Source organism: Mauremys reevesii, linkage group 8 (genome assembly GCF_016161935.1).
Source record: "Mauremys reevesii isolate NIE-2019 linkage group 8, ASM1616193v1, whole genome shotgun sequence".
Classification (NCBI taxonomy): domain Eukaryota; kingdom Metazoa; phylum Chordata; order Testudines; family Geoemydidae; genus Mauremys; species Mauremys reevesii.
Genome location: NC_052630.1, coordinates 2,018,712 through 2,042,095, shown reverse-complemented (window position 1 = coordinate 2,042,095; position 23,384 = coordinate 2,018,712). Strand labels below are relative to the sequence as shown.

At 45.6% G+C, this 23,384-nt stretch overlaps 1 protein-coding gene across 3 annotated transcripts; it reads right to left on the bottom strand.

The window, feature by feature from the left end:
• Positions 1-3,826: 3,826 nt before the first annotated feature.
• Positions 3,827-23,167, bottom strand: LOC120370052 (ovoinhibitor-like). Of its 3 annotated transcripts, none has more exons than XM_039484104.1 (16): positions 23,009-23,167; positions 22,344-22,363; positions 20,423-20,559; positions 19,626-19,686; positions 18,129-18,265; positions 17,567-17,627; positions 16,103-16,239; positions 15,274-15,334; positions 13,828-13,949; positions 13,475-13,535; positions 11,356-11,492; positions 10,815-10,875; positions 6,138-6,274; positions 5,588-5,645; positions 4,465-4,580; positions 3,827-4,021 (listed from the first exon to the last, which is right to left on the bottom strand). In XM_039484104.1, the coding sequence occupies exons 1-16, from the start codon at positions 23,055-23,057 to the stop codon at positions 3,976-3,978; spliced, it is 1,401 nt and encodes a 466-aa protein (XP_039340038.1). In that variant the 5' UTR covers positions 23,058-23,167; the 3' UTR covers positions 3,827-3,975. The 3 variants fall into 3 exon arrangements, with proteins under 3 accessions (XP_039340038.1, XP_039340037.1, XP_039340040.1); XM_039484103.1 differs by having other exon boundaries at positions 5,588-5,648; positions 23,009-23,165; XM_039484106.1 differs by lacking the exons at positions 16,103-16,239; positions 17,567-17,627 and having other exon boundaries at positions 5,588-5,648; positions 23,009-23,166.
• Positions 23,168-23,384: the final 217 nt, after the last annotated feature.

Genomic DNA, 23,384 nt, shown 5'->3' with positions numbered 1-23,384 from the left:
GCCAGAGTGAGGAGGACAAAGACACTTGCGATTTTCATGGTGGAGGCGGCTGGTTGGCCCGACGTTCAGTCTGTTAGAGTTGCGTGTGCCTTAACAATGCACACCAACCGAGCTCACACCCACACATATATACCGGCCACCGTGATTGTGAAAACACCCTCTGCTGTTGTTTTTGGAGCCAGGGAGCAGCAGTGGCTGGGGGTGGGGCTGCCCCGAGTGCTAAGGAATGCTTCCTGCTCAGTGACCCACGAGGAAACTACTCCAAGCTCTAACTTCTATCTGCTAAGGACAATGGACTAGGTGTGCATATTGCTCCCTGGGGCTCTGAGGAAAGGGGATGTGGGGGTTCATTGCCTGGCAGAGAGGAGGGATAGAATGAATATTTCTCTGGGCCCTGTTTTGAAAAGTTGACTAATGAGGAAGGAGGGTCTTGCAGTGAAAGCATAGGACTGGGAGATGTAAGTTCTGTTTATAGAACATCCTATAAGTTATGGGCACACAGCATACTCTCTCCTTTTCTCCTGCGGGAGAGCAAGGAATGCTGCACTGGGAGGAAGGACCATTCTCTCAGACTGGTATTGTGTCTGAGACACCCAGACGCATGCTGTTGGAATTTACTAGATTGAAACCACAACTCAAAATCTAATGAGTTTTCCATGATTCTTCACTCTCCAGATGGTTAAATGAGGCTGTGATGGGTTGGGTCACAGACACCCCTTGGGACTGCCACCTGATGTGCTGAGACTATCTCTGAGCCTGTTTTCCCTGCCAGCTTGGGACTTCAGAACCCTGCCTTGTTAAGCCAGACATGTTAGCCTGCTGCAAACACAGACCCAGGTCCAAACCCCGGCCCCTAAAGCTGCAGACTAAACTGAAAACTAAACTAAACTGAAAACAGCTTAAGAAGTGTTCCTGTCTCCAGCACCCAGATACCCAGTTCCTGTCAGGGTGGTTAAGCACTGGAATAAATTGCCTAGAGAGGTTGTGGAATCTACATCACTGGAAATTTTAAAGAGAAAGTTAAACAATCACCTGTCAGGCAGGACGGCTCTAGCCACCAGCATCCCAAGCATGTGTTTGGGGCAACACTTTTCAAGGGGCGGCACTCTGCCCTTTTTTTTTTTTTTTTTGCTTGGGGCAGCAAAAAACCTGGAGCCGGCCCTGCTGTCAGGGATGGTCTAGACCAGTGGTTCCCAAACTTGTTCCACTGCTTGTGCATGGAAAGCCCCTGGCAGGCTGGGCTGGTTCGTGTACTGGCCACGTCCACAGGTTCGGCGGATCGCGGCTCCCAGTGGCCACGATTCACTGCTCCAGGCCAATGGGAGCTGCCCCGGCTCGGCTCACGCCGCTTCCAGCAGCTCCCATTGGCCTGGAGTAGCAAACCGTGGCCAGTGGGAGCCGCGATCCGCCGAACCTGCGGACACGGCAGGTACACGAACCGGCCCAGCCCGCCGGGGGCTTTCCCTGCACAAGAGGTGGAACAAGTTTGGGAACCACTGGTCTAGATAATACTTAGTCGTGCGAGGAGTGCAAGGGACTGGACTAGATGACCTCTGGAGGTCCCTTCCAATCCTATGACTCTATGATTGTGCCCACAACTAATTATGGGTGTGGAACTGCACCTGCAGTTATTTGTACTCACAAAACGGAGGGTGCAAAAATAATAGCCCATTTAAGTCTGTGCTGAAATTAAGAACATAAGAACGGCCCTACTGGGTCAGACCAAGGGTCTATCTAGCCCAGTATCCTGTCTTCCAACAGTGGCCAATGCCAGGTGCCCCAGAGGGAATGAGCAGAGCAGGGAATCATCAAGTGATCCTTCCCCTGTCGCCCATTCCCAGCTTCTGGCAAACAGAGGCTAGGGACACCATCCCTGCTCATCCTGGCTAATAGCCATTGCTGGACCGATCCTCCATGAATTCATCTAGTTCTTTTTTGAACTTTGTTATGGTCTTTGCCTTCACAACATCCTCTGGCAAGGAGTTCCACAGGTTGATTGTGCATTGTGTGAATAAATACTTCCTTTTATTTGTTTTAAACCTGCTGCCTATTAATTTCATTTGGTGACTCCTAGTTCTTGTGTTATGAGAAGTAGTAAACAACACTTCCTTATCTACTTTCTCTACACCAGTCATGATTTTATAGACCTCAAACATATCTCCCCTTAGCCATCTCTTTTCCAAGTGAAAAGTCCCAGTCTTATTAATCTCTCCTCATACGGAAGCCATTCCATGCCCCTAATAATTTTTGTTGAACCTTTTCCAATTCCAATATATCTTTTTTGAGATGGGGTGACCACACCTGCACATAGAATTCAAGATGTGGGAGTACCATGGATTTGTATAGAGGCAACATGATATTTTCTGTCCTATTATCTATCCCTTTCTTAATTATTCCCAGCATTCTGTTTGCTTTTTTGACTGCTGCTGGACAGTGAGTGGATGTTTTCAGAGAACTATCCACAATGACTCCAAGATCTCTTTCTTGAGTGGTAACAGCTAATTTAGACCCCATCATTTTATATGTATAGTTGGGATTTGCTTTCCAATGTGCATTACTTTGCATTTATCAATGTTAAATGTCATCTGCCATTTTGTTGCCCAGTCACCCAGGTTTGTGAGATCCTTTTGTAGCTTGTCTCAATCTGCCTGGGTCTTAACTATCTTGAGTAATTTTGTATCATCTGCAAATTTTGCTACCTCACTGTTGACCCCTTTTTCCAGATCATTTATGAATCTGTTGAACAGGACTGGTCCCAGAACAGACCCCTGGGGGACCCCACTATTTACCTCTCTCCAGTCTGAAAACTGACCATTTATTCCTATCCTTTGTTTCCTGTCTTTTAACCAGTTACTGACCCATGAGAGGACCTTCCCTCTTATCCCGGGGCATCTTACTTTGCATATTTTGGTCAAAGGCTTTGGATGTCAAGTCTTGCCAGTGCCATCTTTCTGAGACAAAATAGCTTTTCACAGGGAGAGATTTTCCTCCACTTTGAGAACACTGTAATGTGACTCAGCCCAAGTCATCCAGAGGCAGAGAATGTCAGACACAGGGTTGTGCAATACTGCAGGACTTACTCACCTGAGAAGCAACAAAGTGCCAGAGTGAAAAGCACAAAGACACTTGTTGCATTCATGGTGGAGGTGGTTGTTTGGTCTGCGGTGAGTCTGGTAGTGCTCAGCTTTGGAGTTGATCTTTTTGTGTTTCCCCACAGGTGCAACTCACACACACAGATTAGCTAGCTAGCTAGATAGATAGATGTAGATATACACACATGCAGGTGTGCAGCTCATCCAACCATATTACTGTGACGCTCTGTAGTTCGGGGAACACCCTACACCCCCATGTTCATCTTTATAAAATGATTGTGTGGTGTCCAACGCAAAGCTTGTCATGTTGGGTGTCTTCGGAAGGCTCATAATGCACTGAGCAAGGTTGTTATAGTGATGTTATAGTAATTGTTACAGTGATAATTTCATGTATATAGTTATGAGGCTGAAAACAGGGAAGATGTCAGATGTCTGTGTGAGCTCCCTCCAATATTGTGATCCTGTTACCTTTGTAGATTGAGTTTAAATTCCATGTAAAATCATGAGACAATGTATTTGATGTGGCAACATTTTCCTGCTATCACCTATGACACTGATGGAAGGAAGATGCTGCCTCTCTGGAAGTTACTTCCTAGAGAGTGTAGAATGTCAAACAAACAATCCATTTCTAGCACAGACTTCACACTTTCTGTTCTCTCTGGCATTGTCACTCAACAAACCAGAAAGAAACTTGGTATGAGACACGGTGATAAAACGGGACAAAGACATGCTGGTGAGTTTTGTTTAATTGAACAAGAAACTTAGGACGACTCAAGAGCTCCCAGGCTGCTGGCTGCGCTGAGGATGGGTCTTTATGAAGGATCTGCCAATGGGAAGTGACGCAAAAGTGGGCTCTCTCTCAGGGCTCAGCACCCCTGAGGATTCAACATTCTCCAAAATGGTCCAAGGTGAGAGATCCATTGCTTACCCTGGAGGGGAAGAGAGAAAGAAATGGATCAGAGACGGAGCACGCAGGATGCTAATATATGTGTCTTCATTCAAGTAGCACAGGAAGTCTCTGATAGGGTCTTAGCACAGCATGGAAGACCATTCAAAGTAATAGAATCTCAACAATTACTTCCATCCATGATTAGCATTAAAAGAAAAGTGAAAGATTTCGCTCCTTCATCAGGAACAAGAAGTGTCTGTGAAATATTTTTCATGACATACTGAAACTCTGGGCCAAATAGGTAAAACTCATTGCAGGTCTGCAGTTTGTAACAGCTGGAGATCCGCTTCCATCAAAATCAACACAACCACATACATAAGGAAACAGGCAAATGCAAAGTACGGGAACTTATTCATGCCTCTTACAGATAGATTGATTAATCAGGTTAATTATTTAGAAGAAGAGATTTAGTTCTGTACGTACACGACTGCGTTGCAGAATTGACATTCGTTGCTGTAGGTTTTGCCATCAGAGCCACAATGTGCAAAGTACTCCAGTGTGCAGATGGGGCTGGGTTCAACATAATCACTGCAGTCAACCTGCACACAGAAGAGGAACAGCGTGTTTGGAAAGCGCGTAGCAACAAATGGGGCGTTGTGTGCTACTGCAATAAGAATCTATTCCTGCACTAAAAAAATTCTGTGAATGGCTTGCCAACTAAAGAACCAGTTTCTCCTCCCTTGGTTTTCACACTTCAACTGCTAGAACAGGGCCTCATCCTCCCTGATTGATCTAACCTCGTTATCTCTAGCTTGCTTCTTGCTTGCTTATATATACCTGCCCCTGGAAATTTCCACTCTTGCATCCGACGAAGTGGGCATTCACCCACGAAAGCTCATGCTGCAAAACGTCTGTTAGTCTATAAGGTGCCACAGGATTCTTTGCTGCTTTTACAGAACCAGACTAACACGGCTACCCCTCTGATAAAAAAATTCACTTCGCCTTCTAAGAATCTGATAATAACTGACTTATCCGCTCGCCTCGGGGGGAGTTACTATAAAAATAAAGCTTGTTTTCTCACCTTGACCTAGGCAATATCAGCTGACCACATGTGTGAGGAGAGCAGCAGGCGTTTAGAATGCCCTCTCCACAGGGTGCCCTGCTTGTGATTAGAACATATGGGATTTTCCAACTTGCCCAGCGTATTGTCTTGGAAAATCCCAGTATCCAAAGAGGTCACTGCACTGATATATACTGGGGTCTGGTGTGTCCCCTTCCCATGGTCCTAAATGAGGCTGCTTGGAGCTTAGCCTGATACTGTGAGAAGAGATGCTCTGAGGAAGTTCACATTTCTGCAGGCATTGCTGCTGCTGAACTCATATCCCATCCCTCTCCTCTGTCCCCTCCTTTCCCCTGATCTCACAGTGCGGTTTATGGATAATGGCCATTTAGTGTTGTTAGCTGAAATTCATCCCTGGGAAGAAGACTCGCACAAGGTCAATGCGGATAGTGCCTGAACCATCTCTCACTGAAGTCAAGGGGACCCTTTCCAGTGCCATCCACGGAAGTAGGATCTGGCCCTTCTTTTGCATCCAGTTTCACTTACCACTGCAGTTTCCTGTTTGCATTTCCCATCGTGTTTCTTGCTAACATTGGTTCCATGTCTGCTGGAAGAGGAAAAGACTGAAGTTAGGAGCTTAGGCTCATCCTGTTACATGGTTGCTGCTGATAAAATGTCACAAACTCACATAGACTGTCTGGAATTACCAGAAGGCGTCTGACTGAGGTAGTTTATCACCTGTGACAAGGCAGGATAAGCATCTCTTACCAGTATATTCCTATCTGTTACTAGACATGTGACGTCTCCTTACAGTGTATCATTTGAATAACACACTAGCCAATTCTTTCCTCTGCTCAGTCACCACTGTTGAACTCTGGGGGTGGTAATCTGTGTCCTCCATGATAGCCCAAATGAACGCATGCAAGGGGTGGGGGAGAAAACTCAGAATAGACTGGAGAGGCAAAGAAGAGGACCAGGGGATAAGAGATCTGCAGAAATAGGTCTATGAAGAAATTCTGGTTTTTATTAAGGCTGCCAACGAGAGCTCCACCCACTGTGAGTTACTCAGAAGAAACGTTCTCTGTGCAGTACTTACAAGTTATGGGCACACAGCCCACATTCGCTGGGGTAAGTGATGCCATCTGTGCCACAGACCTCCTCCAGGATAAGTGGGCAGGCTGTCAGAACTTTGCCATCCTCAGTCGTTATCCGGCGGTACTTACTACAATCCACCTGTAACAGCAATGTCAAGCAATCGCAGTGGTGCCCACAAGTCACCTCCCCAATCTGAGCCTCCAGCTGTTGTAGCTTCTACTGAACGACAAACTAGGGCTATGCTTTAAACTTCTTCTTCCATTGAACATGGTGTGAGTAGTTCTCTCCCCTTCTCTCATGCTGGAGAGTAAGGAATGCCCAGCTGGGAGAAAGGATCACTCAGTCTCACACCCAGGCCCTGTTGAACCTAAATAGGAATCAGAAGTGCAGCTTTAAGCCAAAGCCTCAAAAATCTAATCAGTTTTCATTTATGATCCATTTTCCAGAGGGTTAAATGAGGCTCAGAAATTGCTTCAGCCCATGTAAAACAGGGAGAGAGAAATATGCTACCCGATCTGGTTTCATTCTGTAAAGTATAAAAACCCTCAGGCGAGAGCCTCAGCTAGTGTAAATTGATGGAGCTCTGTGCACTTCAGTGGGAGTCAGTTTATATCAATTAGCCCTGTGTTATATTTTCATAGTTTTGCCAACAAGGTGTCTGCTTGTTGCTCTGTGTATCTCACACCATCTAAGCACAGATTGTACTGGGGAAAAAACTCCATCTGTCTGACTGTATAGAAATGGTGTATCTGAATCCCAGGGTTTTACTCCTTCAAATATATAGCACTGGGGTTGTTTTGTTTCTTGATGGCCAAACTATTGCCATGTTTAGAGCTGGTCAGACACATACAAAATAAATCAGTCCAATCATTTTTTATTATTAGTGGTCAGGTTCATCAAATGATTTCTGTATTTGTTCATTCCCCTGCATGTAGGATGCCCTGACCGTGATCAGAATACAGGGGCTTTTTCACCTGACCAGTTTATTTTCTTGGAAATCCCAGTATCCAAAGAGGAATGCACTGATCTATACCGGGGACTTGTGTCTCCCCTTCCTGTAGTCTTAAAACTGGCCGCTCAGGGCTTGGCCTGGTACTGTGACAAGAGACTGCTATAGGAATGGGATATCTGTTCATATTTCCAGAGCACAAGGTCATTTCTGCTACTTGTCTCAAAGCCCATTCCTCTTGTATTCTTTCTTCTGACAGTGTGCTGATGTATAGCGATAATGGCCATTTCGTGTAGTTAGGGTGAATTCATAGATTCATAGATTCATAGACTTAAGGTCAGAAGGAACCATTATGGTCATCTAGTCTGACCTCCTGCACGATGCAGGCCACAGAATCTCACCCACCCACTCCTGGAACAAACCCCTAACCTATGTCTGAGTTACGAAGTCCTCAAATCGTGGTTTAAAGACCTCAAGGTGCAGAGAATCCTCCAGCAAGTGACCCATGCCCCACGCTGCAGAGGAAGGTGAAAAACCTCCAGAGCCTCTGCCAATCTTCCCTGGAGGAAAATTCCTTCCCAACCCCAAATATGGCGATCAGTTAAACCCTGAGCATGTGGGCAAGACTCACCAGCCAACACCCAGGAAAGAATTCTCTGTAGTAATGCAGATCCCACCCATCTAACATCCCATCACAGACCATTGGGCATATTTACCTGCTAATAATCAAAGATCAATTAATTGCCAAAATTAGGCTATCCCGTCATACCATCCCCTCCATAAATGTATCAAGCTTAGTCTTGAAGCCAGATATGTCTTTTTCCCCCACTACTCCCCTTGGAAGGCTGTTCCAGAACTTCACTCCTCTAATGGTTAGAAACCTTCATCTAATTTCAAGTCTAAACTTCCTAGTGTCCAGTTTATATCCATTTATTCTTGTGTCTACATTGGTACCAAGCTCAAATAATTCTTCTCCATCCCTGATATTTATCCCTCTGATATATTTATAAAGAGCAGTCATATCCCCCCTCAGCCTTCTTTTGGTTAGGCTAAACAAGTCAAGCTCTTTGAGTCTCCTTTCATAAGACAGGTTTTCCATTCTTCGGATCATCCTAGTAGCCCTAATCTGTACCTGTTCCAGCTTGAATTCATCCTTCTTAAATATGGGAGACCAGAACTGCACACCCTATTCCAGATGAGGTCTCACCAGTGCCTTGTACAACGGTACTAACACCTCCTTATCTTTACTGGAAATACCTCGCCTGATGCATCCTAAAACTTCATTAGCTTTTTTAACGGCCATATCACACTGGCGGCTCTTAGTCATCCTGTGATTAACCAATACTCCAAGGTCCTTCTCCTCCTCTGTTACTTCTAACTGATGTGTCCCCAATTTATAACCAAAATTCTTGTTATTAATCCCTAAATGCATGACCTTGCATTTTCACTATTAAATTTCATCCTATTACTATTACTCCAGTTTACAAGGTCATCCAGATCTTCCTGTAGGATATCCTGGTCCTTCTCTGTGTTAGCAATACCTCCCAGCTTTGTGTCATCCGCAACTTTATTATCACATTCCCACTTTTTGTGCCAAGGCCAGTAATAAAAAGATTAAACAAGATTGGTCCCAAAACCGATCCCTGAGGAACTCCACTAGTAACCTCCTTCCAGCCTGACAGTTCACCCTTCAGTATGACCTGTTGTAGTCTCTCCTTTAACCAGTTCCTTATCCACCTTTCAATTTTCATATTGATCCCCATCTTTTCCAATTTAACTAATAATTCCCCATGTGGAACCGTATCAAATGCCTTACTGAAATCGAGGTAAATTAGATCCACTGCATTTCCTTTGTCTAAAAAATCTGTTACCTTCTCAAAGAAGGAGATCAGGTTGGTTTGGCACGATCTACCTTTTGTAAAACCATGTTGTATTTTGTCCCAATTACCATTGACCTCAATGTCCTTAACTACTTTCTCCTTCAAATTTTTTTCCAAGACCTTGCATACTACAGATGTCAAACTAACAGGCCGATAGTTACTCGGATCACCTTTTTTTCCCTTTCTTCAAAATACGAACTATGTTAGCAATTTTCCAGTCATACGGTACAACCCCCGAGTTTACTGATTCATTAAAATTTCTTGCTAATGGGCTTGCAATTTCATGTGCCTGTTCCTTTAATATTCTTGGATGAAGATTATCTGGGCCCTCCGATTTCGTCCCATTAAGCTGTTCGAGTTTGGCTTCTACCTCGGATGTGGTAATATCTACCTCCATATCTTCATTCCCATTTGTCATCCTACCATTATCCCTAAGCTCCTCATTAGCCTCATTAAAGACTGAGGCAAAATATTTGTTTAGATATTGGGCCATGCCTAGATTATCCTTAACTTCCACTCCGTCCTCAGTGTTTAGCGGTCCCACTTCTTCTTTCTTTGTTTTCTTCTTATCTATATGGCTACAGAAACTTTTACTATTGGTTTTAATTCCCTTTGCAAGGTCCAACTCTACATGGCTTTTGGCCTTTCTCACTTCATCCCTACATGTTCTGACCTCAATAAGGTAGCCTTCCTTGCTAATCCTTCCCATCTTCCACTCCTTATAGGCTTTCTGCTTTTTCTTAATCACCTCTCTGAGATGCTTGCTCATCCAGCTTGGTCTACAACTCCTGCCTATGAATTTTTTCCCCTTTCTTGGGATGTAGGCTTCTGATAATTTCTGCAACTTTGACTTGGAGTAATTCCAGGCCTCCTCCACCTTTAGATCCACAAGTTCTTCAGTCCAATCCACTTCCCTAACTAATTTCCTTAATTCTTTAAAGTTAGCCCCTTTGAAATAAAAAACCCTAGTCCCAGATCTATTTTTGTTTATCCTTCCATCTAGTTTGAACTGAATTAGCTCATGATCACTCGAACCAAGGTTGTCCCCTACAACCATTTCTTCTATGAGGTCCTCACTACTCACCAAAACCAAATCTAAAATGGCATCCCCTCTTGTTGGTTCTTCAACTACTTGGTGAAGAAATCCATCAGCTATCACATGCAGAAAGATCTGAGCCCTATTATTGTTACTAGCACTTATCCTCCAGTCTGTATCTGGGAAGTTGAAGTCTCCCATGATCACACAATTCCATTAGTGTTTACTTCATTAAAAACTTTAAAGAGGTCTCTATCCATATCCAAATCAGATCCCGGCGGTCTGTAGCACACCCCAAGCACTATCTCAGGGGTGGCTCTAGTAGCTTTCTTTCCCAATGTGATTTTTGCCCAGACAGACTCTGTCTTATCCATTCCATCACTTCTTATTTCTTTACAGTTAACCTCATCATTGACATACAATGCTACTCCACCACTTTTGCCTTTATTTCTGTCTTTCCTAAACAGCACATAGCCTTCAATACCTGTACTCCAGGCATGACTACTATTCCACCATGTTTCTGTTATCCCTATAATATCCGGTTTCACTTCCTGCACCAGTAGCTCTAGATCCTCCATTTTGTTACCTAGGCTCCTCGCATTAGTGCACAAACATCTTAATTTTTGCCATTTGGCTTCACTGACATTCTTCACCCGATTCACCCCCTTGCAGAAGATCCCTACAAACTCTAGGCACCACTTGAATTCATGCATATCGTGTCTGAACCATCTCTCACTGAAGTTAGGAGGTGTATTTCCACTGACGTTACTGGGAGTTGGGTTTGTTCCTTGTTCTGCATCAGGTTACACTTACCGGCGCAACTTCCTGTTTGCATTTTCCATCGTGTTTTTTGCTGACATTGGTCCCGTGTTCTCTGGAAGAGAAAGAGACTGTAATTAGGGAGCTCAGCGGGTAACTCTCCCTACTACATTCAGGCAGTGGTAGAATGAACCAATCTCCCATAGATTGTGGGAGGTACAGAAAGCGTCTGATTGAATTAGTTTATCTCCTTCTACTAGGCAGTACCAGCAACAGAGTCCAGTATAATCCTGTTCCTTACCAGACATGTGACATCTCTTTATCATTTGGAGTAACATTCTGGCCCGTTCTTTTCTTTGTTCAATCATCACTTAGCCCCCTGCTGCATTCTGGGGGTTGTAATTTGGCTGTTCCATGTTTCCCCAGTGAGCCAATACAGGGTCAGGGGAGAAAACTCAGGGCAGACTAAATGGGCAAAGAAGTAGGGCCAAGAGCTACGAGACCTCCAGAAACAGGCTATGAAAGATATTTATAAAGGCAGGCGCGCGGCCCTTTGTTAATCACTCAGCAGAAATGCTCTCTGTACAGTACTTACAGGTTATGGGCACACATCTCGCATTCATTGGCATAAGTGACACCATCTGTGCCACACACTGTGTGCAGGATCCTGGGGCAGACTACCAGCACTTTGCCATCATCAGTAGTAGTCCTGCGGTGTGAAGTACAGTCAGACTGTGAAAATAACACAGCAATAGAATTGTTGCATCCTTTGATCTATGAAATGGTGCCCCAGGAGTAACCCCCGGCTCTGTGTCTCCAGCCTTTCTAGTGTTTATCACAGGAGAAATTAGAGTTATGCTTTAAACTTATTCTTCCACAGAAAAAAGGGCTACTCAGTGCGACTGTAGTTTTCTTTCATTCTCCCATGCTGGAGGGGAAGGAATACACAATTGGGAGGAAGGATCCTTCACTCAGACCTGTATTCTGTGGGACACACCCATAGGTATTACAAGTGGTGCATTTAGTCAAAGCCTCAGAACTCAAAATCTAATGAGATTTCAGTTATGATCCAGTTTCCAGAGAATGAAATGATAAGAATTTGTTTCAACTCATGCAGAACATCCTGAGAGAAATACGCTACCACAGTTCTTGTATCTGTATGATATAAGAAAACCTGGGGCAGATTCTCAGCTGCTGTAAATTGACCTAGCTCTGTTGATGACAGCGAAAGTTGATTTACAAGGGATGAGTATATGGCTCTTTGGTGGTCATTTTCATACTTTCTCCAGTGTGGTGTCTGCATGTTGCTTTATGTATCTCAGATGGTCTAAGCCAGGGGTGTCCAAAGTATTTTGGGGGAGGGCCAAATATAGAAAAATAAGCAAAGGCCCAGGCCACACACACAGTGTGTGTAGGCCGGCGCGGGCGCCTGCGCACGCAGGCATGGCTGGCGGGTCGTCTTCCTTCCTCTCGGTTGAGCTCCCGCCGCCGCGCATGCCTCGCAGCCGCTCGTCCGTGCCGGGGGACCGGTGGACCTGCGCGGCCGCGGCGCGAGCTCCAACGCCGCCCAATAAAATAAAAACTGACCAGTTGGCTGGTGGCCCGCGGGGCCCGCGGGGACACCTGGTCTAAGCACAGATAGTAACAAAAAACATAAAAGAAAGAAATTCCTTCATTCTGACTGTATGGAAATGGACTGTCCAAATCCCAGGGTTTTACTCTTTCAGTTATCTAGAACTGCGCTTGTTTTTGCTTCTTGATAGCCAAACAATTCCCTCTGGTTTAGAGCTGGTCAAATAGGTAAAAAAATAATGATTTTTATTGCTCAAAAACAACAGTGGATGTTTTGATTCCCGCTGCACGCCGACTGCCCTGCCTGGTATCACAACACAGGGGTTTTTAAGACCTGCCCAGCTCATTAGCTCAGAAAATCCCAGTATCCAACAAGGTGAATATAAACCAGGGGTCTTGTGTGTGCTCGTCTCATCATCCCAAAACAGGCTGTTAACACGTCGCCTGATACTGTGAGAAGAGAGTGTTGTGTGAGCAGGGTTTGTTTTCACACTTCTGCAGCACTAGGGCCTTTATGCTCCTTAATATGCAAACTAGATACCATCAATTTAGGCTTGAAGAGAGACTGGGAATGGCTGAGCCATTACACACATTGAATCTATTTCCCCATGTTAAATATCCTCACACCTTCTTGTCAAACTGACTGAAATGGTCCATCTTGATTATCACTACAAAAGTTTTTTTCTCCTGCTGATAATTGCTCATTTTAATTAATTAGCCTCCTAGAGTGGGTAAGGCAACTCCCACCTTTTCATGTTCTCTATATGTATATATCTCTCCTCACTATATGTTCCATTTTATGCATCCGATGAAGTGGGCTGTAGCACACGAAAGCTTATGCTCAAATACATTTGTTACTCTCTAAGGTGCCACAAGTACTCCAGTTCTTTTTATGCTCCTTGTCTCAGATCCTGTTCCCTTCTGTCTCCCTTTTTATCTTGCAGGATATGGCTAATGGCCATTTGGTGGTGTTAGGATGAAATTGATCCCTAGATACTAGGGCAGCATGTGGTCTGTGCATCGCCTAAGTCCACACATACAGTACGTGACCTTTCTCTCACTGAAGTAAATAGGTCAGAGTTGCTCCATTTATATGAATAGAAGGAGGTTCGACCACTCACTGTGCAACAAGTTTCACTTACCAGAGCTATTTTCTCTTTGCACTTGCCGTCGTGCTTTTTGCTAACACTGGTCCGGTGTTTCCTGGAAGAGGGAGAGACTGGCATGAGGGAGCTCAGTGAATGGCCAAGCACCAGTCAGCCCACTACTGAATTCTGGGGGTTGTGGTCTGGCCCTTCCATGATAGCCCCACTGAGCACAGACAGGGACCGGGGGGGAAACTCAGAGTACACTGGATGGGCAGAGAGGAGGGTCCTGGTATAAGGGAATTATAGAACTACGTCTATGGAGAAACGAGGATATTTATAAAGGCCGCGATCAGGAGCTCTGCCCATTGTTAGTGACTCAGAAAGAATGGGTGATGTGCAGTACTCACAAGTTATGGGCACACAGCATACAATCATTGGGGTAAGTGATGCCATCTGTGCCACAGACCTCAGCCAGGATCCTTGGGCAGGGTATCAGGACTTTGCTGCCGTGGTACTCGCTACAGTTAAGCTGTAAAAGTAACACAGCAATAGTGCCGGTGCGGCCTGTGTTATGAGAAATAGTGCCCACGAGTAAGCTCCCCACTCTGGGCCTCCAGGCGTCATAGCTTCTACCATAACACAAACCAGGGTTAAGTGGTAAATTCTTCTATTGAAAACAGGCTGAGTCGGTTCTAGGTGTTTTCTCTCATTCTCTCCTGCTGCAGAGGAAGGATCATTCCCTCAGACTCATATTCCGTGGGAGGCACCCACGCTATACTGAATGTAACTAGGTATTAGAAGTGGATCCTTAAACCAATGTTCCAACACTCAAAATCTAAGGAGTTGTCATTTATGAGCTAGTCTCCAGAGGGTTAAATGAGGCTAAGAATTTGTATCAATCCAAGCCAAACATGCAGAGACAAACAGGCTTCCAGATCTTGCTGTCCCAATCTGCACCATATAGAACAGACCAGTTCCTCCGCATGTGTAAATCGGAGTAGCTCTATGAATGGCTTTGGAAATCGATTCCCCCCAGCTGTCCCCTCTGTGTTATTTGTTCGGGTTTTCTCCAACAAAGAGTCTGGGTGTTGCTCTGTGAACCACACACGGTCTAAGCACAGACTATGTCCGATAACAGAAAAAATGAAATTCCATCCCTCTGACTGTAGGAAATTGGAAAAGCTGAATCCCAGGATTTTACTCTTTCAAATAGATGACACAGGGGCCCAAACTAATCCCTTTAGTTTCGAGCTGGACAAATACATACAAGATAAGGGAACCCAATGATTTGGCATGATTATTGCTACTAGTCATCAAATTATTGCTATGGTTATGGACAACAGCCAGGGTGTTTGGAATCCCACTGCACACAAGGTGCCCTGCCTGGGAGCAGAAATCAGGGTGTTTTCCAGCCTTTCAGTGTATGATCTTGTAAAATCCCAGTATCCAGAGAGGTCAAGGCACTGATTATACAGGGGTCTTGTGTCTCCCCTTCCCATGGTCCTAAATCAGGCTGCTCAGTGCTTAGCCTGCTATTGTGAGAAGAGACTTCTATGGGAACAACAGGTGTTCTGTGCACAATTCTGCAGCTCTGGGATATTTCTGCCACTTGTCTCATATGTTGCTCCTCTCCAATCTCCTTTTGTCCTGAGGTCATACTGTAGTATATGGATAATGGCCATTTTGTGTATTTAGGATGAAATTCATCCCTCTGTATAAGGCAAGACACACCCCATGAGTCCATTCATATAATGCCTGAACCATCTCTCATTGAAGTCAACAGGATTCTGTCCATTGACATCAAAGGGAGTAGGATCTGGCTGTTAGGATCTGTTGCTTCAGGTTACACTTACTGGGACGTTTTCATGTTTGCATTCTCCATTGTGCTTTTTGTTAATGTTTTCCCCGTGTTCTCTGGAAGAGGGAGAAACTGGAGTTAGGGAGCTCGGTGAGTAACTGTATCTGTTATACTCAAGAGCCAGCAAAATGGTGCAATCTCACATTTATTGTACGGGATACAGGCAGGGTCTTACTGAGTTAATTCATCACCTCTATGAGGCAGTATGAGCATCAACGACTAGTATCTTCCCAGACATGTGACTTCTCCTTATAGACTATGATACAGTCTTCACTAAAAGGGTTAATTGTGACCAGATGCTTCACATAATCAATATGAACAAAAAGGGGGAAGAACACAAGCCAGAATAGGGGCAGGCCAGAATATTTAGATAAGTTAGATGTATTCACGTTGGCAGGGCCTGATAAAATTCACCCTCGTGTCCTTAAGGAACTAACTGAATCAATATCTGAACCATTACTGATTACCTTCAAGAACTCATGGTGGAGGGCCGAGGTCCCAGAGGACTGAGAAGAGCAAACAGAGTGCATATCTTTACAAATGGAAAGAAAGAGGACCTGGGGAATTATAGACCAGTTAGTCTAACTTTGTAGTCTGCTTCTTCCATGATATCCCAGTGGGATATATGGTGGAAGTGGGGGTTAGTGGGAGTAGGGAGGAGCAGAGGAGAAAAATCAGAGTACATTGGAGGGGCAAAGAACGGGGCTGGGGCTAAAAGGCTTACAGATATAGGCCTAGGAAGAAATGATGGTGTCTATCAAGGCTGCTCTCAGGAGCTCTGCCCAGGAAGTACTCAGAAGGAGTGTTCTGTGTATAGTACTCACAGGTTATGGGCACACAGCATACATTCATTGGAGTAAGTGACGCCATCTGTGCCACAGACCTCAGCCAGGTTCCTTGGGCAGCCTATCAGAACTTTGCCATCCTCAGCTTTAGTCCTGGCGTACTGACTGCAATCAAGCTGTAAAAGCAACACAGAAATAGTGCCGGTGCAGCCGCTGTTGCGTGAAATAGTGCTTCAGAGTGACTCCCCCACCCGGGGCCGTCAGCCTGTGTCCCCTCAGCATTCAGATGCACAAGGGCTCTATTTTAAACGTATTCTTCCCTCGGCAGTGGGGAGTCCTTCTGCAGGAGCTTACTCGTGTTCTCTCGTGCTGGAGGGGAATGAAGGCTCGGATGGGAGGAAGAATCAGTTCCTCAGACTTGCAGGGCCACGCAGAGGTTTTTGTAGGCCTGGGGCAAAATGTGAAACCCTTCCAAAAAATGACCACGGGGGGAAGGGCCTGGAGAGTGAGCCCACCCACGCTCACTCCGCAGGAGTGGCTCTGGGCCTGTGGCTCTGGGCCTGGCTCAGGGGCTCTCAGCCCTGCTTTGGTCTGGCCCAGTCATCACTCCAGCATGATAGAGGGGCAGCCGGGCCAAACCTGGGCAGCACTGTAACCCCTTGAGCCATGTGGCAAAGCCACACAGTCTGGGACCTTCTCAAATGGGGGACTCAAGGCCTCCCCCTCTCAGCGGTCCTGCAGATGTGTATTCTTTGTGAGGCATCCCTGCCCTGTTGAACTAACTAGGTATTGCAAATGGAACCTTAAACCAATGCCTCCAGATCAAAATCGTTTCATTTCTGATCCAGTCTCCAGAGAGTTAAATGATGCTAAGAATTTGTTTTGGCCAATGCCAAACGTGTAGAAAGAAATATTCTACCAGATTTTGTTGTTTTATTCTATAAAATATATATTAAAAAAACCTCAGGCTAGATCCTCAGCGGCTCTAATTACATGTATTTCTATTAGCTTCAGTTGAATGGGTGCTGTGCCTGGGATCAGAACATGGGGTGGTTGCAACCTGCCCAGTGTATAATCTAGGAAGATCTCAGAAGCCAAAGAGATGAGTGCATTGAAATATACAGGGGTCTTGTGTCTCCCCTTCCCATAGTCCTGAAACTGGCCGCTCAGCGCTTTGCCTGATACTCTGAGAAGTGGCTGCTATGGGAAAGGAATTTATCTTGACATTCCCAGAGAATGGGGGCATTTTTGTTCCTTGTCTCAAACCCTACTCCTTTCCTAGCCCTCTTTCTTTCTTCTGACACTGTAGAATACAGATAAGGGCCATTTCATGTAGTTGGAGTGAAATTCAGTCCTTTGCAGAAGGCCAGTACAAAGTCTATGCTCCATTTAGGTCCAGGCATGTGGTGTCTGATCCACCTCTCACTGACATCAAGAGGAGTCTTTCTGTTGGCATCAGTGGGATTAGAATTTGGCCCTTATTGTGCATCAGGTTTCACTTACCAGCACAATTTCCTGTTCACATTTTCCATCGTGTTTTTTGATAATGTTTTTCTGATGTTCACTGGAAGAGAGAGAGATGGGAGTTAGGGAGTTTGGTGAGTTACTCTCCCTTTAACCCTGATGATGCTGGTAAGATTAACCAAACTCACAAGTACTGTGTGGGATACAGGAGGTGTCTGATTGAGTCAGCTGATCACCTTTTAGGAGGCAGTTTCAGCATCACTGATTAGCATAATCCTATTGGTTATCAGACAAGTGATGTCTCCGTATGGTGTATCATCTGGAATAACACTCTGGTCCAGTCTTTCCTCTGTTCAGTCACCACTGAGCCCCCTGCTACAATTGGGTGCTGCAGTCTGGCTCTTCTAGGATATCTCAGCTAAGCACATATAGGGCCTGGAGAGGAAAATCAGGGTAGACTATAGGGACAAAGAGGAGGGCAAGGGGTTTAGTGACCTACAGAAATAGGCCTATGAGGAAATAATGGTATTTTAAAGGCTGTTATCAGTGGTTCTGCCTATTGTTAAGAGCTCAGAAGGAAAGGTGTCTGAGCAGTACTCACAGGTTATGGGCACACAGCGTACATTCATTGGGGTAAGTGACGCCATCTGTGCCACAGACCTCAGCCAGGATCCTTGGGCAGCGCATCTGGACTTTGCCATCTTCATCAATAATCCTGGGCTGCTGACTGCAATCAAACTGTAACAAGCAACACAGTCATAGTACCGGCACAACCTTTGTTATCCAAAACAGTGCTTCTGGCCAGCCTCCCTGCACTGCGCTTCCAGCCTTTGTACGAGGGCTCTGTTTTAACCTCATCCTTCCACTGGAAATGGGGTGAGGGGTTCTAACGGAGCTTTCTCTCATGCTGGAGAGGCAGAAATGCACACATGGGAGGAAGGATCACTCGCTCAGACTTCTGTTCTGTGTGAGGTACCCAAGCCCTGTTGGGTCTCACGTGGTACTAGAAGTGGATCCTTAAATCAAAGCCTCAAAATCAAAATCTAGTAAATTATTTATTATGATTCACAATTAAATGAGGTTCCAGATGGTTAAATGAGGCTGAGAATTTGTTGCAGAAACAGTCTTCGGGATCTTGTTGTTTCATTCTGTGTGTAAAATATCAAAAATCGGACCCTCTAGTCTCAGCTGCTGTAATTACTTGTACTTCTACTATATCGATGGAAGTCAATTTACACTAGCGGCAGATATGCCCCCTCAGTTATTTTGGCATAGTTTCTCCAGGGCTGTGCCTTCTGTATCTCACACAGGCTAAGCACAGATTGTATCAGGTAAACGGAAAATTGCATTTTATCAGGCTGACTGGATAGAAATGAAGCACCTGAATCCCAGGGTGTTACCTTCTCCAATATATGGCCTTGGGGTAGTTTTGCTTCTTGATGGCCCAAACTATTCCCATTGGTTTAGAGCTAGTCAAATACGCCAACAAATAAATTAACCAAATAACATGTCTGCTTATGGGTCATTGTTATGAAATTGTTTCCGAGTTTGGGGAGAGAAGTCAGGGTATTTTGAATGCCCTGCCTGTGATCAGAAAATGGGGTGTTTTCCAGCCTTCCCAATGTATGAGCTTGGAAAATCCCAGCATCCAAAGAAGTCAATGCCCTGATATATACCGGAGTCTGGTGTCTCCCCTGCCTATAGCCCTAAATCAGGCGGCTTGAGGCTTCTCCTGATACTGTGAGAAGAGGCAGCGATGGGAACAGGAATTGTGTGCACAATTCTGCAGCACTGGGAAATTTCTAAATAAATAAATAAATGTAAATGTATTTATATTTCTGCTTCTTGTCTCGTGCCCTATTCCTCTTCTCTCGCCCTTTCTTATGACGTTAGAGTGTAATAGATGGGAAATGGCCATTTTGTACATTTAGGTTGAAGATCCCCCCTATGAAAAAGGACAGAACATAGTCTAGGTACCACTTAGGTCCATCTATTTAGTGCCCAAACCATCTTGCACTGACTGAGGGCAAAAGGAGTCTTTCTGTTGACATTCCTGGGAGTAGGGGCTGGCCCCTACTGTACATCAGGTTACACTTACCGGCACAATTTTCTGTTGACATTTTCCATCATGCTTTTTGCCAAGGTTGGTCCCATGCTCACTGGAAGAGGGAGATTGGGGTTATGGAGCTCAGTAAGTAACTCTCCACGTTACAGTCAAGGTGCTGGTAAAACAAACCAAATTCACATGCACTGCGTGGGATACAGGAGGTGTCTATTTGAGTTCATTTATCAACTTCTATGGGGCAGTATCAGCATCACTGGCTAGTTCTAGAGACAAGGTGGGTGAGGCAATATCTTTTATTGGAACAACTTCTGTTGGTGAGAGCCAAGCTTTCGCACAACACTGAGCTGCTCTTCAGGTCTGCAGAAGAAGCAGCTCTCTGTGTAAGCTCAAAAGCTTGTCTCTCTCACCAGAGAAGTTGGTCCAATAGATGAGACATGACCTCACCCACCTTGTCTCACTAATGTCCTGGGTCCGACACGGTTACAACACCACCACACCGTATCATTTTTTTAGTTAACGGACATGTGACATCTCCTTATAGTGTATCATTTAGCGTTACACCATGGCCCATTCTTTCCTCTGCTCCGTCACCACACAGCTCCCTTGGGATGCTGTTGTCTGGCTTTTCCATGATCCCCCAGCTGAGCACATATAGGGGGAAGGAGAGGAAACTCAGGGTAGTCTAGCAGGACAAAAAGATAGGGACAGAGCGTAAGAGACTTACAGGAACAGGCCTGAAGAAATGATGGTATTGCTAAAGGCTGCCATCAGACGCTCTGTCCATTGTTAATTACTCGGAAGAACTCAGATGTTCTTTGCGCATTACTTACGAATTGTGCGCACACAGTCCACATTCGCTGGCGTAAGTGATACCATCTGTGCCACAGACTTCAGCCAGGATGAATGGGCAGGCTGTCAGTACTTTGCCATCCTCTGCAGTACCCCGGGGGTACTTACTACAATCCACCTGTAACAGCAATGCCAAGCAATAGAAGTGGTGCAGCCGTTTCAGTATGAAATAGTGCCCATGAGTAATCTCCCTGCTCTGTGCCTCCAGCCTTTTTAGCTTCTGCCATAAGGCAAAGTAGCCTTATTCTTCCATCGAAAATGGGATGAGTCTGTTCTGCGGTAGCTTTCTCTCATGCTGGAGGAAGGAATGCACAGCTGGACGAAGAATCATTCACTCAGATCTGTATTCTGTGGGAAGCAACCATGCCCTTACTGAAACTAAGGAGTTATTACAAACGGAGCCTTAAACTGAAGCTTCAAAATCTAATGATTTTTTGAAATATGGTCTCCAGAGGGTTAAATGAGGCTAGAAATGTTTCAGTGCATGCAACATGTGCAGAGAGAGAGAGATGCTACCAAATCTTATTGTTCCAATGTGTGCAATATAAAAAAAACAACCCTTAGGCCAGATTCCCTGCATGTGTAAATCAGTGTAGCTGTAACAACAGCCAGGGCCGGCTCTAGGCACCAACAAACCAAGCACGGCACATTTTCAGGAGCGGAATTCCAGACACCTTTTTTTTTTTTTTTGCTTCGGGCAGCAAAAGCCTAGAGCCAGCCCTGGCAGTAGCAGGGCGTCATTTGCGGGGGCGCTCTGGGGCCGCTGTGGTTCGTGCTGTGGGGGAGCAGCGCCTGCACCTAGTGGCTGGGCCAGTCAGGCTCCGAGGGGGGGACACTGGGGCTGGGAGCCACCCCGTGGGGTACAAGGAGCTGCCTGCAGGTGCTGCAGGGCGGCCGCCCCCCAGCGCCGCAGCCGGGGCTGGGTGAAGCGGCCTGAGCTGCCCAGGGACTGCGGCAGGGCGGCCAGAAGCAGCAGCAGCAGCGGGGCCATAGAGGGCGGGGCGCTGCCGAGTGGGGCCCGCATTCCGCTCTCCGGGGCTCCGCTCCCTCTGGGGCTACCCTGCCCCAGCTCCTCAGCCCCCTGCCGGGGCGGTCCCCCAGCTCTGCTGTCCTGGGTCCTGGCCAGTCTTGGAGGCAGGAGCCCCGGCTGGAGGGACCTTGGGCTGAGGTGTGGCCCAGGAGGGGGGAGCCCAGGGCTGGGGCGGCAGGGTATGCAGGTGGGAGAGGGCACTGGTGTGGGGGGGGGTGAGAGCCCAGGGCTCAGGTAGGGGGGCAGCCAAAATTTTTTTTGCTTGAGGCGTCAAAAAACCTAGCGCCGTCCCTGACAACATCAATAGACATCAATTTACCAAAGATCTGGTCCCTCATTGTGTTTTTTTCATCGTTTCTCCAATGCTGCGGCTACGTGTTGTTCTAAGTACCTCACAAGGTCTAAGCAGAGGTTGTAGCAGGTAAAATAATAAAAATAAGAATAAAATTCCATCAGTCTGACTGTATGGAAACAGAATATCTGAATTTCAAGGCTTTCCGCCTTCAGATATAAAGCACTGGGGTCACTATGCAGCTTGATGAACCACCCAATTATTCTCACTGTTACAGAGCTGGTCAAGTACCTAGAACACTTCTTTCACTAACTTCTGTGTCTATTGCTTCGATTCATCACATTGTTTATGTAACATATCGTTCAGTTCTAGAATTGTCTGGGGATGACAAAATATTTGTTGAAATTATCTGATAAAAAGGCAATAATCCACCAGCAATGTCTTAGGTGACCATTGTACAAACAGCTGCAGGTTGCAGTGTTTTTCATTCACTCGGCCACAGTGGGGTCACCAACCATTTATCTTGGGTCAGAGATCGGGAGACAGTGACAGAGAATAAAGAGAAAGATCTGCCACTCACCTCACTGCCCAGGGCAAGAGCTGAAAGAAAATCACAGATAGAAACATGAAACAAAGCCAAACCATTGACAGGAACAGATTCTAAGTGTGCAAATCTCTCTCGTGGAATAATTCCCTGCAGTTTCTAACCGGGTGACTGTCTGTGAACAGATTCTTAAACTAAACAAACCATGTGTGAAATTTGGGTGCCATGCTGGTAACTGAGGATAAGGAGTCTTGTTTTTAATGTAACACTGTGTTTTGTTAGGATTTTCTTTTCGTTTTTACATGCTGTGTTTCGTGATCCAAATGGAGAGCTACAGGATATCACAGCAAACATACTTCAATATAAGTAGTAGCTGTCTTAATAGCTGATTGGGCCCTCGTATCAAGCCCTTATGTCCTTAATGTCCTTCATGGTGCCCACAACTAATTACGGGTGTGAAACTGAACCTGCAGTTACTTCTACCTACAACACTGAGGGTGCAGAAATAATTAGCCCATTGAAGGCTGTACTGACATTAGACCCTGGAGATCAAGTTTTTTCAGTTCCATCTTTTGCAGAGAAAACAGCTCTTCTAAGAATGAGACTGTGTTCCACTTTGAAGACACCTTAATATTTTTGAATCTGGCCAGGACTTTGACTGTGACATAGGGCTTGATGCAGTACGGCAAAGAATTACTCACCTGAACAGCACCATGTTGCAAGAGTAAGGAGCACAAAAACACCCGTCATCTTCCTGGTGGAGGGGAGATGGTGGTTTAATCTGTGTCGAATCTGTTAGTGCTCAGCTGAGGCGAAGCTGTCTTAGTGCTCCCCACGGATGGTGATCATGTACCACGTGTATGTTTATATCTACATATATATACACTCCTGCAGGAGACCAGCCTATCCAACCCGATTACGAAACAACCCTCCAGTTCTGTCACTAGTACAGCAGGCCTGCCAATATTTACTGAGGTCTTGACTTCCAGCTAATGACTCACTTTTACTAGCTGATTGATTTTGGCTGGTCCTTCGGTTAGTCGCTTGAGACAGGTTTTCCTGTATCAGAAAAAAAAA